At 31.9% G+C, this 16,319-nt stretch overlaps 3 protein-coding genes across 8 annotated transcripts; 1 reads left to right on the forward strand and 2 right to left on the reverse strand.

Annotated features, from left to right (window-relative positions):
- Positions 1-3,861: 3,861 nt before the first annotated feature.
- On the reverse strand, positions 3,862-10,907 carry LOC121125133 (lysocardiolipin acyltransferase 1). Of its 5 annotated transcripts, none has more exons than XM_071891405.1 (6): positions 10,561-10,907; positions 7,365-7,569; positions 7,031-7,297; positions 6,845-6,962; positions 6,015-6,380; positions 3,862-4,200 (listed from the first exon to the last, which is right to left on the reverse strand). In XM_071891405.1, the coding sequence occupies exons 1-6, from the start codon at positions 10,738-10,740 to the stop codon at positions 4,182-4,184; spliced, it is 1,155 nt and encodes a 384-aa protein (XP_071747506.1). In that variant the 5' UTR covers positions 10,741-10,907; the 3' UTR covers positions 3,862-4,181. The 5 variants fall into 5 exon arrangements, with proteins under 5 accessions (XP_071747506.1, XP_040576183.1, XP_040576182.1 ...); XM_040720249.2 differs by having other exon boundaries at positions 3,862-4,089; positions 5,977-6,380; XM_040720248.2 differs by having other exon boundaries at positions 5,977-6,380.
- Positions 8,685-16,318, forward strand: barc (RRM1_TatSF1_like and RRM2_TatSF1_like domain-containing protein barc). The gene is made up of 3 exons (XM_040720246.2): positions 8,685-8,865; positions 14,534-14,930; positions 15,025-16,318. The coding sequence occupies exons 2-3, from the start codon at positions 14,606-14,608 to the stop codon at positions 16,143-16,145; spliced, it is 1,446 nt and encodes a 481-aa protein (XP_040576180.1). The 5' UTR covers positions 8,685-8,865; positions 14,534-14,605; the 3' UTR covers positions 16,146-16,318.
- Positions 11,442-14,170, reverse strand: Pus10 (Pseudouridine synthase 10). Of its 2 annotated transcripts, XM_040720245.2 has the most exons (10): positions 13,843-14,170; positions 13,637-13,759; positions 13,447-13,554; positions 13,181-13,339; positions 12,984-13,108; positions 12,719-12,924; positions 12,383-12,508; positions 12,128-12,317; positions 11,674-12,061; positions 11,442-11,581 (listed from the first exon to the last, which is right to left on the reverse strand). In XM_040720245.2, the coding sequence occupies exons 2-10, from the start codon at positions 13,745-13,747 to the stop codon at positions 11,522-11,524; spliced, it is 1,473 nt and encodes a 490-aa protein (XP_040576179.1). In that variant the 5' UTR covers positions 13,748-13,759; positions 13,843-14,170; the 3' UTR covers positions 11,442-11,521. The 2 variants fall into 2 exon arrangements, with proteins under 2 accessions (XP_040576179.1, XP_071747504.1); XM_071891403.1 differs by lacking the exon at positions 13,843-14,170 and having other exon boundaries at positions 13,637-13,836.
- Position 16,319: the final 1 nt, after the last annotated feature.

Consider the following 16,319-nt stretch of genomic DNA (forward strand, 5'->3'; position numbering starts at 1 on the left):
ATTAACAGGCCAGCTAAAAAACACACCGAATTTACATATATGGTCATCATTCTTATTCCTCTCTCTCCAATACCCTTATATTATGTATATATTTTTTTCCTTTAATGTAGCCTTCATTTCCTGACCATGATGCAAAATGCTCCTGAGGCAAATCTGACCCTACATTCAGTATGGCTAAAAAAGCTGCGATTCTGGGGCTATAAGAGTATCTTATTTAGTTTTTCCAGTTATAACCTAAAATATAGGTTTGCCTCTAGTAAACCTGTCAGGTTTTTTTAGTCGAATATAATTTCAGGTGGTTATATTCCTCTTCTGATCATATCGAAAATATTGCTGAATAGAGTGAACAGAACCAACTCCTCTATCAAATACCAGATGTGATTATGAAGCTTCTTCATGACGACCTCTGCTAAATCATTGTCAATTCTACTGAACAATAAAATGTCTGGTACATTTTCAAGTCATTTACAGGAGCATCAGCTGCAAATGCTGAAGTCACCCACATTGACCTATAAAACAAAGTTAGGTATTTGTTCGTCCTATCCTGTTTTTTCATTGTACCTTTAACATATTGGCTCTCCTCAATGAATAAAAACATCATTTGGGAGTATATATTTATGGTCATCCATCTTCCTTGATGAATTGATCCTCGTTTCTTCCAATGAGAACCCAGAGGAGAAGTGAAATTATAGTGAGTTCTGCCATTTTTTGATAATCAGCTCTTGGAAATGTGTCTGATTTCAAAATTTTATCCATCTTCTTTAAACAATTTGCACTTTTCCTTTTCAGGCATAATCCTTAAATAGTGAGGGTTGTTGTATGTTCTTTTTTCAAGTTACCCCATTTATCCTTGTAGTGTTTAAACCATGGGGTTTCTAGAGACTTAACTTTCCTAAACAACTTTTCCCAAACTGAGCCTACATTGAGTATATTATGCTACATGCTAGATAAAATAACTTGATGTCTAATTGGTTCTATATAAGCTTAGGGGGTCTCTTGTGAAAACCAGGGCAGATATCTTGTCCGCAAAAAAAAAGGCTAAATATAAGAGAAAATAACACTGATAGATGGGAGTATACCATTTTTTTTTGTACTGCGGTCCGCGCACCTAGATGTTTCTCTTTACCTTCATTTCACTGGATAATCCTCATACTTATTCAACTAAAATATAACCATTTTTGAATAATAATTCTTATATATTTAATTATCCGTCTTTTTTGGGATTCATTGGTGTGTTTTATCTATAATTTTTTTCTAAAAACTATGCAAAATTATCCGAAAAGGATATCTTGGAAAAACTTTAAAGGCGATAAAGTAGGGTATAAAAACATACCCAGATCCCTAAAAAAATGACTTTTGAGCTTCTCATATCTTAAAGCATGGGAAAAATGCGGAAATATTTCAAAATTCAAGAAAGTATATTTTTTAATAAGTCTAATGTGGGTTATGATCAAGGAGGAGGCCAATGTGGTTTCCAATTTCAGTAAGGACTCCCAGATGGCAGCCACAGAGGACATGTGGGAAAATATTCCGAAAGAATTTACACGAACTAGCTGCAAGACAGTGATGAAAATTGTGTTTATTTTGGGCATTTTATAAAAATAAACCGAAAATCAATATGGTAACCTTGACAATTTGAAGAATGTTTTGGTGGATAGCAGCGTAGTTGTCATGACGTTTCATTATATCAGCAACAATCAGCAGTGACGAGGGAGAAGGGAATAAACAAGGACATTGGCAAGAATTACTCCGATATAGATCCTCAATTCATATCATTCAAGGACTTACAATTATAAGTCTACAATAAATCCTCCAGATTAATCTTTGCCTTTTATGTGTACACACGAATGTTCAATCAGGTTTTGAGGTTAGTTGAATGAAGCAGGAAAAGAAAATTCATTCTTCAGATTAACAATTCCAAAAAAGGGGCCAACTGAGAAATACACACGATTTACATCACAAGTGAGGACGGATGAGGCGTCTCCCCCAAGTTGTTCAGGTCAAGAGCAACCACATTGAATTATATAATATTTTAGTAGGAGACTATCAAGCCTGTAAAAGCATAGTTATTAATACATATTATTCTAATACCAACTCTAATCTGTGAGTCATTTCATTTTTTGATGGGGCTCTAATTCCAGACACGCGTAGGATTGAATTATATTGCTGTTGTTTTATTTTTTTGTAAAAAAATTTGATCACTGCAAAATTTGATCGAATGACCCCTTCTTTTTCTTCTTTTATTAAATCTCTTGTTTATTCATTAAATTTGTTTCCTTCAAAACGGTCACATCCCCTCCAGACCCCCCTCCTACGGACGCCTTTGATAATAGTTAATTTTTCCTGGCGTCATAAATTGCATCATAATTGAAGGAGATGATATTTTGGGGAATTAAAGTTGATAGAAATTGTAGATAAGTATATATATTTGCCGAAAGGTGGTGTGACTTTCTGTAGCCTGGGTCTATATTATAGGTATAGATTGCTTGAGGGCGCTGATGTCTCCTTTATATGATAATTATTAGTCAAGTGCTGGGCGCTGAATTTTACTACATGAGTATTTTCGAGTTTCTAAGAAAAATACTCGAGGAATTACAAACTTTACTCCTTACTTTCATGAGTACTCCATACTCATCCTCACACTTTTTACTCCTTCAAAAACTCGTCAGTCAAAATAATCATATTTTTTAACGAATTACTGAAACTTGTCATTTAAAAATTTGTGTAGTTATCCAAAGGACTCTCTATTTGTAATTGAATATATTGTATATGTACATATAAAAGGATCTTATAATAGCAATAATACTTGTATACCAGAAGGACTATAATACATTTAATATAAGGTACTGATGACCAATCAAAATTGTTTTCCTAATTTATGTTCCATAGATTAATCTATAAATTAGTTTAACTTATTTGAATCGAGGTCATAAGCGTGAATGCATATGAATGAGAATATATTGAAAAATAAAAGTTTTCAGATGGCTAAGAAATTCCAAGCAATCTAGAGTACTCCTGCTAGTTATAAAAGAACAAACAAAGATTATTTCTAAAACGAACTGGGATGAAATGGGTACACATTGCAGAAAAGTCAACACATTTCTACCTCGTGGAAACATGAATTCTCAATTTTCCAAAGAAAGGAAGTTAGACTAAAAAGACTAACATGTTATAATGGGGTCGAAAAAGAATCCCAAGCTTTGACGAGTTCCGAGTAACACTGTTTTTATGCCCACGAACCGAGTTTTTTCCCTCTTTTTTATTTCCTTCGTCAACTCGAGTACCAATATAAGAGTTTTGGTCGTGGCACATGACTAATATAATTATAATTCAAGGAGCTGCACTATCTTGTCACAATACAGCGCCACTCTCTGTCGCTTTATTTACAAACTAATATAAATAAACAACGCTCATGGCTAGTGTTGGATCGGTTCTAGGACTGATTTCCTAGTCTGATATTTTCTAACATTCAACAGTCTAGGTTACTAGCTATCTTTTTGTTTTCATCACTTCTAGCTGGGATTGAAGAATATCAAAAATAAGAAAAATAATGCATGGTAGTTAGAACGTATAAAAATCACACACCTTCTACGGTCAGCTTCAGGTATCTGGTCTCTTTGAAAGAGGTTATGAATTATGATGGAACTTCAGTTACTCCAAGGACGTAGTTACTAGTAACTACGATCCAACAGTACTCTTGCCCCATTGAACGATGAAAAATATTTATGGACAGTAAAGTTGAAGCCCTTCTATTTGTTGGCCCCATTTGACATCAAAACTGGGTTGCTTAGGCCCCAAAATGGCCGACAAAAAACTAGATGTGTCACATGAAAATGCTCTATAATGAAGACACACGTCATATTATGTAATTGATTGCATTTCAATAAGAAACATTTTAAAAATATATATATCATAGGAAGTATATTTAAAACATATATCATCATAAGCTAAATAATAATGGTAACTATTTTTTATAAAAATGAGAGATTGTCGAGGAAAAGAGTACGGACATTGGATACAAAACCAATGCATTGCATGATTTCATTTATATTTTTGCTTTGCTTCAATGGCACAATGCTTAAAATTGGACTTATTGATATTATTATTTTTTTGAAACAAAATAATGATAATTAAATAAATAAAAAAAATTGATAGATAAAGACGACTAGCTACTTATTGATTCATTTTTTTTCTTTAATGCTACATAGTAAATTGACTGGTTTTCTTATATTAGGTTATGCAGGGTTAATAGAAATACAAGGTTATACCTTAACGCTTTTTCGACTTATGGCTCTATTTCTACCACGCTGGTTAATAGTGAAAGAGAACCGTTACTGTTTATCATATAATTTCTAGTATAATATGCTAATAATATAGCATTGTTATACTCTATGACGTCAAAATCAAAATGCAGCAGTTGGCACGATACATGAAATTAAAAATTTTGGGAAGGCTGAATACATGACTGTATAACATTGTTTTTCTATTAGCCTTGAGGCTATGGGTTATACTTCTACCCGTACGTAATATTTTCTTTTCCCATCTAGAATAGAGGGACAGCAAAGTGGAAATTTGAAATTCAATCCTCGCCACCTTTTAATAATAAGCGATTGTGATTATAAAGAGAGGGATCTGAACTCTTCCGAGTTATTCGTACAATCAGTACTCTGGATGATCTTGAAAGTAGATGGAAGGTTTCGTTATGTGGAGAATGCTGCTTGTCACCTATCGAGTATCCAAATGGCCTCAAAGTCGATCCTGGAGTTAGAGTGAATGGCTTCTCATTAACTTGTAGAATTTATGTAATTACAAAGAGTCGAGATCCTCTCTTCTTACTCCAATAATATATATGTAATTCGTTAAGTTATTTCTTTATTATGAAAATGTTACAATAATTGAATTTCAACTTTCCGCTTTCGCTGTCTCCAATTTCGAGATAGAATGAGAAAATGTGACGTGCATGCAAAATTGTAAGCCAAACATCCCCCTTATATTATTATTTTTTTTTCAAAATATTAGGGGGCATAGTACAAAGAGGATAAAGTATTAATATTAGACATTAATCAATGTTTAGAGGTTGTGCACGACCCTTGAAATGGTAAATGTCACAATTTTATCAGAAAAATAGAGCTCTGATCTACAAAATAGTTAATATAAGTCATAAAAAATGACCACTTTAAATGTATAAACAATCTTTCAAAAGTTATCATATGGTTTTCCATTAAAATTATTATTTCTTATAAAAAAATATTAACAAAGTATTGTTGTACCGTGTTTAGCTCGCACTTTTTCTGTCCTCTTATGTGTAACCAGGCTCCGCTCACCATTTTTGAAATTGGAGGAATCAATGGGTCAATAAATTAAATTTAAAAAAGAACTATTATTTCCTACTATATAATTATTTTACATTCCAAAAAAAGTATGGTGGCTGGAGTTGTAGAAAATATGACCTACATCCCTTAAAACAAAAAGAAATCAAAAAATGACGTAGTAACGCTGACAATTTGAAGAATGTTTATTTCATGACGTTTTATAATTATATTATTTACAAGCAGTACAAGCAGCTATAACAGGAAGGAAATCCCACTCCATATCCAGCAATGATATAGGTAGGATCCTCAATTCTAATCTGAGCCCAAAGTCCCCAATAAATCATCAGCATTACTCTCTGTCATTCATGAATACACACACTTTATACTTAGATGTTCCTTTTTCAAGCATATCATAAACATTATAAAAGCTTTAGAAAATAAATTGTTACCATGTAACTTTTCGGTTTCTTTTTGTTGGGGGGATGAGGTCATATTTTTTACAGCCTTAGACAAGCCCCCTGGCCTCTTGAAATAGCCCTACTTAACTTCTAAACACTATTCATTATATTTCAAATTTCATTTTTTATCAAAAGAAACATCCTTGGACGACTATGTTCTCCCAATATTTCGAGAAAGAAAAGAAAATAAGAGCCAGTCAATGTACATTAATCATGTTTCTTTTTCGAATAATTATGACAAAACTCCTTAGAAAAATTAAGGATAGACTGAAAAAATCCTCCATTGTGAAGTTTAAGCTCTAACTCCTGAATACCCGGTGTATATTTTGACAAAAGAACTATGGCGAGAGTGGACAAGGAAAGATAGATTGTTGCGTAGAAGGGATGACTAAATATCCATGAAAATGTTATATAAAAGAACAAGGCCCATGCCATGAGGCTAGACAAGTGTAAATGATTGATTCCACTTTTAAAAGAGGAAGATTTGTCCATATTTTCCGTTTTACTAGTAGTATAAAAAATTTCTAAATACTTTTCTTTCTCTCTCCAGAGCTCCAAAAGCCATTTTTCTAAGCCAATCAGCGTAGTTGGAATTGATTTACAAGGGTGTCTGAAAATAAAATTGAAGATATATTATCACATTATGCACTCATTATCAGAGTTAAAAAGGATTTTAATTTGTCTCCCGAGATCCCTTTGTTTTGTACTATGGGGAAAATTGCAAAGAAATTATAAAAAACTAACAACTAACATTACCCAAATGGAGATAGTAAATATTAGTAGGATTAAAACGTTATTGGAGTCAATTCTATCCACACTTGTGGAATCAGAAAGAGCTTTATTGTCAATTTGTTTTTATACCTACTGACTAAAAACTTGTTCAAACGATAAAAGCCATGATTGTTTAAGATTGCCAAGGCCCTATTTTAAGTCTAAAACAATTCAATTTCTTGATCCAAAAACCAATTTTTGTCAAAATAGTAATGATTCAGATGGATTTCGAGATAACGCTCAAATCTTTCCAAAATCGCAAAAAAAAACGTATAAAATCACAAGATCCTTAGTTTTACACACCTTTTGACGTGCATATGAACTCTTTGAGGTAAATTCCCATGGATTACATCCATTTCGGTTTCTGGAATGACGTCGGGGTAACTTAAAGTAATGTCATAAATCGCATCCAATCGCTTTCCTTTATGAATAATGAATCGTTATTATAAAGTAATTAACGTGTTATTAGGGATATCAGCCGGGACTTACTCTCTCTCATTTTATTGGCAAGAAATCCGAATCCCGTTGTCCGCGGAAACAATAAATATTCAAATGGTTTTTGACCATTACTCATTGCGTATTTATCACTGCAAACCTTTGTCTTATTAGTTAAATTTGTTCCTTCTGGAAAAAGAATGAGTTGATAGGGATGCTCCTCATCGTCGGATAAATAATCCAACATTCGATTCATTCGATCCTCATCTGATGACCAGGAGCGACATATGTAGAGTGAGCGTGTGCATTGCAGTGTCCATCCTTCCTCATCACAATGGAATTAAAGTTAATGTCAACTGACTGATGTTTTTAAAGAAATCATATTTACCAACTCCAGGGATCATTCTAACTTCTTGCTTAAGAACAAATTTGGCATTATTATTTGCTGGATATGTAATTTTATGGATTCCAACAAACAAATAATTCCAGTCCACCCGTGTTCGATGATTCACGACGAAAATACTACTTTCATCACTACGAATGTAATCACCCGAAATAGTCACTTTGGAATTGAATATCAATTCTGTAAGAGCCTAAAATTGAAAGAATATATGAATTTATTATAGTAATTTGAGTAGAAATTATAATTTTAGAAATTGATGATTAGGAAAGTGACAAATACCACATTTCAGAGCAATTGAATGGATTTTGGAGGTTCACAATTCAGTTGAAACTTTATTTATAGATATTCTATAAAAATTTTAAATAGTTTTCCCCATTATTAACAATTATGGTTAAAAATTTGATTTTCAGTAAAACTTGACTGGTATTTCTAATCAATAAAAATCAAATGGTGCAACTTTATTCTTATTGAGAAAAAAAAATTGTATTTTCTGATCAATTTTGTGCTATTTTCATCTTTATGCATTAAGAGTGAAACCATTAATATTTATATGTTTTCTAACATAATGATTATTCACAATCGTCATCAATAGGTAGCTAGTTACATAAAAATAAGCAAGGTGATCTTGTCCTTACGATTGAGTCATCCTCACAAATCAAATCAATTATATGAAAAAATATACATTTTAAAAGTGTAAAAATACGGATGGAAAATGATTTTTTTTTTAAAGTATAGATGCATAATAAACTGTCAAATTAGCGAATTTACTAATTACATTTTCTTCTTCTTTTTTTTTTTTTTAATTATGGCTGTCTATCAGTATTTAAAATTTGTTTAAGCCAAGTAATATTTTTTATAATTGATGACTAATGGGTTGCATTAAAATAATAAATATACATAGTATTTAATAGTAATATATTAGTTCAAATTGCCCGTCACTCTCTTTGGAGATAAGTCGTAGCAAAGTAATGTGTTATGGAAATAGCTATTAAATTTCTTTTGAAGAGATTTTTTTAAATTAATATTGTTTTTAAGGATTTAACTGAAGTGACAAGGGGCTCTATGTTATCCCTAATAGTCTCCAAAAATTTGGTCTGGTGAGTATCTTTTGTTTTCAGTGGTTAAGATACCTCCGAGATATTAGTGGTGTTATTAATTATTTATCCCCATTTTGAACATTCAAACGTATTAGCAAACAAGGAGCACACTAGTATTTATAGTGATTTCTGTCAGCAGACTTGTCGTCTGTCAAAAGTAGTGAAGAAAATAATTTTCTTTTTTATTTACATTCACGAGGATTTTCGCAGTCCCATGTATAATACGTATTGGGGAACCTCTTCAGCTCACACCCTCGAGCTCATATTTTCCACCAATCATTCGTATACCAATGCACTACTTTTTCTTATAACCCGTTCTCCAAATTCAAAAAGTTGATCAAGTTCCCTCAAAACAACTCACCCTATTATAATCTCAAATCCCTAAATAAGTAAGCATTTATTTTAAAAGGAAATTATAAGAGTTTAAAAGATATTTTCATCTTTGTATTAATAACGGGATTGTCATCGTTATGGATGTTTCTCAACCATCCCTTAAAATATACTCAATTACTTAATTGATTTGTTGTTCGTATTTTGGAAAAACAGTTGAATTTACATCATATATAAATTAAATACACATTTGAAATAATATACCATTTTTTATTTTAATCTACATTGAAATTGTGTAACATCCCATTATTAAATAATTTCACCCCATGAAAATTATGACTAATTTATTTTCTTGGAAGGAAGCAAATTGTTATAATTATATTAGTGTTGGATTCATAACTAGAAATATTTGAATATATATTAATAGAATCAAAATTATGCATATCAAATGGAATTGACAGTCCTTTAAATTAATCTAATTTTGGCTCGGTTATGATAATATAGATACAACTTTTTGGAATCATTTCCTATTATGCAAATAAATATAATTCCAAAATTACCCCCATTATTTGATTAATAATTAATTGACTGCCTTGTTATTGGTATAGTCAAACACATTTAATTGTTGAACTTAGATTCATTCAATGAAACAATATTTTTCTTTGCCCGCCTCCTTTATCGAACTACACTTGACTCAAAAACTCAAACTAGTTAGTTATTAGTCGAATCCAACACTAACTTTCTTCATAATAATTGAAACACGACATCCAAAGGGGTCATTATATATATGTATATAGTAACATAACAAGAATCCTCAACTTTTTATAGCATTTAGTTAAACAGTGATAGTTTGAAAAGAGAAATATTTTGATATGGAAGTCACTGTTAACTTAGTCTAGTTTCGACACATTTAATTATATTTCATATTGTCCTGTCTCATTTTTATTTCGTGAATAAAAGTTTGGTTTTATTATGCAGAACATAAAATTTAAAAAATGATAGTTTCGTCTTTCTCTAGTCATTGTCATGAGAAAAAGATTCGTTGATGAATACATTTCGTCTAGTCATAGCTGACAAAATTAACACTGATGGAAGTAATTAATCATTACAAATAGACTACAGTAATTTATAAATGATATTTGTCACTACAAAAATGTGAGCCAATCAGCTAAGAAAAACGAATAAGTATTCCATAGTGAATAATAGCTACATTGAATTAAATATTTAACATATGATCTAAGTATGTGATTAAGCCCCATCATTTAACAATCTATTGTGAGCAACAAACAAATTATGTTTAGTCGTTAATAAGTAATAACAAAGCCGTTTATGAACTATTAACATATTAAACAAGACAGACATCTAATGAGAATCTATTTATCATTTGACCACTCCAATATATTCCTTGAAAATAGGTAAATATATTAATTAATAACTAATTAATAAATACAAATATATATAATATTACGTTGACATGATTTTATACGGTAATGTCTCAAATTTCCTTCCAAAGAAATCTTGTGAAATTAGAGATTGTAACGAATAAAACATGACTCTAATTAAAAGCATATATTATACGTTACAGTACAAATACTAATAATAGCCAGGATGAAAATATTATTAAAAAATGAGGCTACAAAAATGTTTTTGATTTTTTATCGCTTGTACGAAAATTCAATATAAAATAGTATTTCGTCAAAAAAGGGTTATAAATGTATTATTAAATCAAATTCCTATTTTCTAAACACACTTACCATATTAAAGGACTCCCACATCACGAACAAAATGTCTGTGGATCTTCGAAACCATTTTCTTTTAATGAAAAGTAATGGTAGGAGAGGGAGATACAAAAAAAAGTATCCAAAAAGAATGGAAGTAATCCAAATGGAACAGTATATACAGCCCTTTATGTTTTTTACTATACCGCCTCTCATACTTGATGGAATCGACTAGTACAGAACACAGAGATTTATAGGGCTTCCAATGGTATTACCATTTTTTATATTTACAAGTATAAATATAAATATTATTAAATAAGAATCCCGGGAAGTTTTGTGTGTGTGCGTCAACAAAGGCAAAAAACATTGAAGAACGCGTATCCTTTTTTCCATCAGTAATAAGAAATATAAATAAAAAAAGAGAAAAAAGAAGCCGGCCATACCTGGCATAGTTGAAAATAATATGATCTGCCAGTATGCTAAAAAAAAAGAAACCGAAAATAAGCGTGGTCACCCTGACAATTTGAAGAATGTTTGGGAGAGGAACAGCATGGCTGTCATGACGTTTCATTTAATAAGCTCTCAGCAGCTTTGAGATGAAAGAAATATACACTCAGAGTCCAACTTAGCCTCAGAGTTAGTTTTCTTGTGTCATGCACTAGGGATTACTTTGTACTTAAATTTTCTCTCATAGAGAATAAAATAATAATGATAACAGCTTTGTTAAATAAAAACATCAATTCAGGTAGCAACTACAAAAAGCCATTCCCCCTTCTATTATCATATTATTTTGATGGATGGACCATAGCTACCATTAATAGTTCCTTTCTCAAATAATAAAAATAAAAAGCTGGCACTGAGTGAACTTATATTGACAAGAGTACCTAGCTACCAAAAAATTCAAATTAAACAATATAAACTATTAAGTAATATTTTTTATTTTTTATAACATGGTTCAATCATACACCGAACTCCGTTACTTTTAATACAAATGTGTTTAAGATACAACGTTATTTGAGTTGTCCATAGATCCCGGAGGCCAATCCAAATTAATTGCCTATAAATATAAATTAATCTTGTATGAATATCTTGTTTGATTTCTGAAAATGATCCACAAAAAGGATTTATTAAAATAAAATATATACATACCTGAACATCTAATGCCTCAATATCAATATCACAGCCAATTATGGATTTCAATGAAGGAGTTGTTCGCTTAAAATCTCCATGTACGAATTCTTTAACATAGGTTCCTGCTTCTGTGACTAGACTAAATATAAACCGTCGGTCACTCCCGTTCGATAATTCTTTAGGAAAGGCTTCAAACTTCAGATCTGAGACAGTCCTTTTTCGTAGGGCATTAGATCTACGATGAAGTACACGAACGGGTGTCTTTTGGGATAACGTAACTTTGGAAGCAGGGAGTTTCCCATTTAAAACATCAAGAGTCATTTCAACGTCTGAAGGAATTACAACAACTGAACGATATGTTTTGGTCTTTTGATCTTCTCCTTCTTTGAGGGTCTTGAGATCGGATCTAATCATCATATAAATAAATAAATAATTTGAAAACTGCATCAATAAAGAATAACATTATTATTACTTTAAAAGTAAACTAAGGCTATTAATCCTAACGTCCTGAGTGCTTGAATTAATGGCAGCTTCTACACTGCGCAATTCCTCATGACTAAAAATAGTTTTACGGGGATTCACAAATTCAAAAGCAAATGGTCTACCAGAGCCCAACATTCTTGTATCCACGTCTTCTCTTCCAGAAGAGTAAAACTTTGCATCTATTGGTAAAGAATAAATCCCGAAATAAGTACAATACTACAGTTCTCCCACTGAATATATTTACCATCAAATTTAAATATCTTTTTAAACGGCTCAATGATGATTTCCTCTATTGAGGTGTCCAATTTCCTTACTCCATCAATGATCCAGGGTGTTTGAGGTAACTCTCGAGAGTATTTATTGTAACGACCTATAAAATAAGAATATAATGAAGGTTTATTAAGTGCATGAGGCGCAGTGTTAATTTCGTCATGTTTTTTTGCATGACAAGGACAAGACGGAGTAATTTTCTTGAATGTTTCGTCTCACTAAAACAAATATTTTCTTTGAATGACGTAATAAAGATGTGGTGGAGATTGGACAAAACAAGACGAAACTAACACTAATGAGGAAATCATACCTCCAATGTATATACTATTATTATACATAACAACATTCGACTCAAAGAGTGACGGAATATTTGGAGGAACTGAGTAAGAGTCTCGAAAATCCGAGTTTGATACACTTTGTAATGACTTTTCAATCCCTTGACGAGTCACAAGTCCCATATGATATTTATTGGATTTTTTTTCGCGCATCGTGTACTCTTCCTTACACATCCGGGATCTAAACATATCATCAATAAAGCAATTAACATATAAAGTACAAAAAGAACACATGCTCACATGGAGTTCATTTCATCATCATCCTCTGCATATTTAATTCGAAGTTCAGCAAAAAAATCACTAGTCCCTCCTAATAGATACTTCTTCTCTGCCTTCAATTCAGTTGGAAAAAGCCATTTCCAAACCTTTGAAGGGGTGGGGAGAGAAAATAACAAAGGTGTTGAGGTGAAACATTCCTGAGATATCTGTTACTAAACCTGTTTTATTGGAATGATGTCGTCACTGCGAAATTTTTCTATTTTTTCCGTTAGAAAAATAGTTAAGGATCGTTCACGAAGACTAAGGGAAATTGGCAAAGAAATGGCAATAGAAAAGTCTTTTGAATCGTATTCACTCGTTTTTATTGCATGAGAAACCTAAAAATATATAAGATATTCTAATTATTCATATTAGTCTCAATAACACTTCCATTATTGAATGAATTAACAAGAGCAATTAAAAAATTAGATCGACAAATTATTACTTCTTCCAAACAAGGAAGCATGAAATGATCCTGCAACACTCCAATGCAAGCTGAACAGGGGTTCGCCTTAGATATTTTCCCTTCAGATCCATTTTGAGCCTCACTAGTCTAAGGATTAAAAAGTAAATAATATCATTCATTAATATAATTCTATATTTTAAAACTTTTCTTTAAAAAAAAAAATCATTACCCGATACTTGTAGACTTCTCGGAGGCCTGAGTATCGAAGTTTGCATCGGAAACAAATATCTTGAGCTTCTTCCAAAGCTTGAAACACACTTTCCTTGTAGGAAAGAGTCATTCTCTGTATTAACTATTAATTAAATTATTGTAATTATACAAATATTTAAAAAATCACGTTGAGTTTTTAGAACTGTAGAAAGAATGAATACTAACTAATTCTGAGACTTGTTTGTTTACATCACGTTTCTAAATATTTGTTTTGAAGGGTTGCGTGATAATGAATAAATTGACATTTGACGTCATCAATATGGAATCATTAATATTAAAAATTGTTTATCTACATAATTAATATGATATGATTTAAGTTCTATTAAAATACGGAGTGAAACAAGGCAAGTCATACAACTTTATGATTGTATCTTCTTTGATCAAACTTCAAATGGCAAAAAGTAAATGGGTGTACACAATATTACTCTATTGTCAATTCATGAGCATCACAGTACCTAAGTAAAGTCACGTTCTACAATGAATGTTTCTTCTAAAATAAAGGATATTTTTAAAATGAGAAGCAAAAATTTAAGTACATGTTTAGACCGCTGTAGCCTCTAATGTTATTAAATTTTATACGAAATCATTATACTTATAATCAATGAAATGAGACTGATTGAATCAATCTTTTTGAAAGAGAGGTTTCAAGATGCAATTAATTATTTGCTCAGTAAGGGGGCTCAAGAGTCATACTCATGTATTATCACTACTTACTAGATGTGTTTATTCGACCCTTATTTCTAAAAGAATATCATATGTATGTGTATGTAATTGGAGGTTTTGTTAAGTGTTTTATATATATCTTGTATCAATGGCTACAGTAACTCTGGCGTCAACTATATTATTAAAATTAAAGATAGCAGAGAAAAAAATAAAAGGTACAGTGGTACCATGAATCCTTCTACCCCGTATCAATGAACCTCGAAAAATGTCGGATGAATCCGGTGATACTCAATGCGACCCTGTAAAAGGAACTGAGACGGAGCCAAAGACAGAAGACTGTTACCGCTACGAGGGCGACGTTTGTATCTACACTGATCCATGGACCAAAAAGGAGTATGTTTTGAATTCATCCAAGACGGATTGGGTTCCGAGAGAGGAAACAGACTATGAATTTGATGGAAAAACATATATTCATCGCGATAAAAAAACTGGGCGAAAGAGGCGATGGAATTTAGATTCTAAAGAATGGGAAACCTCGGAGTCGGAATTAGACTCTGATTCCGAAAATGAAAAACCCATAGTTAAAAAAGGTTCATTAATTAATTAATCATACTAAGCTTAATAATATTCATACTTTATAAACTTAAATAAAAACCATGACTCATTTGATTATTCTATTTCTAGCAATGCCTGGCTGGAATCCAGATAAAAATATATTAAAAGATAATGACACTGGTGTTCAAACATATAAGGATCCAGTTGATGGTACAACCTATGAATGGGATTCCGACAAGAATGCTTGGTTTCCAAAAATAGATTCGGAATTTATGGCTGTTTACCAACTGAATTACGGCTTTACATCTGATGGACAAGCCAAACCAACCATTCCAGATGCTCCGACTCCAGAAGCCCCCAAACCTACACCTGAAACAAAACAAAAACAGACTAAAAAAGCAGAATGGTTTCAAGTCGAAAAAAACAAAAACGCCAAAGTCTACGTTTCAGGACTTCCAGAATCAATAACAGAAGAAAAGTTCATCAGTATGATGTCCAGATTTGGAGTCATAGAAAGTGATGTAAGGAATGACAACAAACCAAGGATTAAAATTTATCGAGATTTGAACGGTGTACCGAAAGGAGATGCTCTATGTTCATATGTGATGGTCGAGTCTGTAGATTTATCCATACAGATTTTAGATGATTCTCTTTATGAGGACGGAAAATCCAAAATACGAGTGGAAAGAGCCACGTTTGAAATGAAAGGGGAGGCTTATAATCCAGATCTAAAACCAAAAAAACTACGCAAAAAAGAGTTGGAAAATCTCAAAAAACAAAAAGATAAGAAACTTGCGTGGGATCTTGATGTTGCACGTGGAATGGAGTGCCGTCCCAAGTATCATAAAGTCATTGTACTATTCAATCTATTTTCCCCATCTGATTTCGTCGAGAAACCAGAGAAAATAATTGATCTAAAGGTGAAAATTAGAAATTCATGTGAAAAGTTTGGTAGAGTGAAAAGATTAGAGGTTTACGATCAACATGTTGATGGCATTGGCATGATATCCTTCAATGATCCAATAGAGGCAGATCTTGCAATACAAATGCTCAATGGTCGACTCTTTAATGGAAGGGTATTAAAAGTTATAGTTTGGGATGGAAAAACCAAATATCAAAATTCAGAAACAGATGATGAACAACAAAAGCGTTATGAGGCATGGAAAAAGTTCTTGGACGATGGTGATGAAGAGGAGGAGGAAGACAAAGACAATCATCCAGAGTCCTTGCCGGAAAAAAACGAAAAATAAACAAAGTGGATATTGCCTACTTGAGATGTTACGAAATTATTTTGGCGATATCAATTTACTTCCTTGTAACCTAAGCCCAGCATCGTGATTATGAATAATGTATTGATTAGAACAACATAATGCTGTGTTATTGTTTTTTTCGAAAAAATATATTATTTTTTTTAAAACTTAAAT

Source organism: Lepeophtheirus salmonis, chromosome 10 (genome assembly GCF_016086655.4).
Source record: "Lepeophtheirus salmonis chromosome 10, UVic_Lsal_1.4, whole genome shotgun sequence".
In the NCBI taxonomy this organism is placed as follows: Eukaryota; Metazoa; Arthropoda; class Copepoda; order Siphonostomatoida; family Caligidae; genus Lepeophtheirus; species Lepeophtheirus salmonis.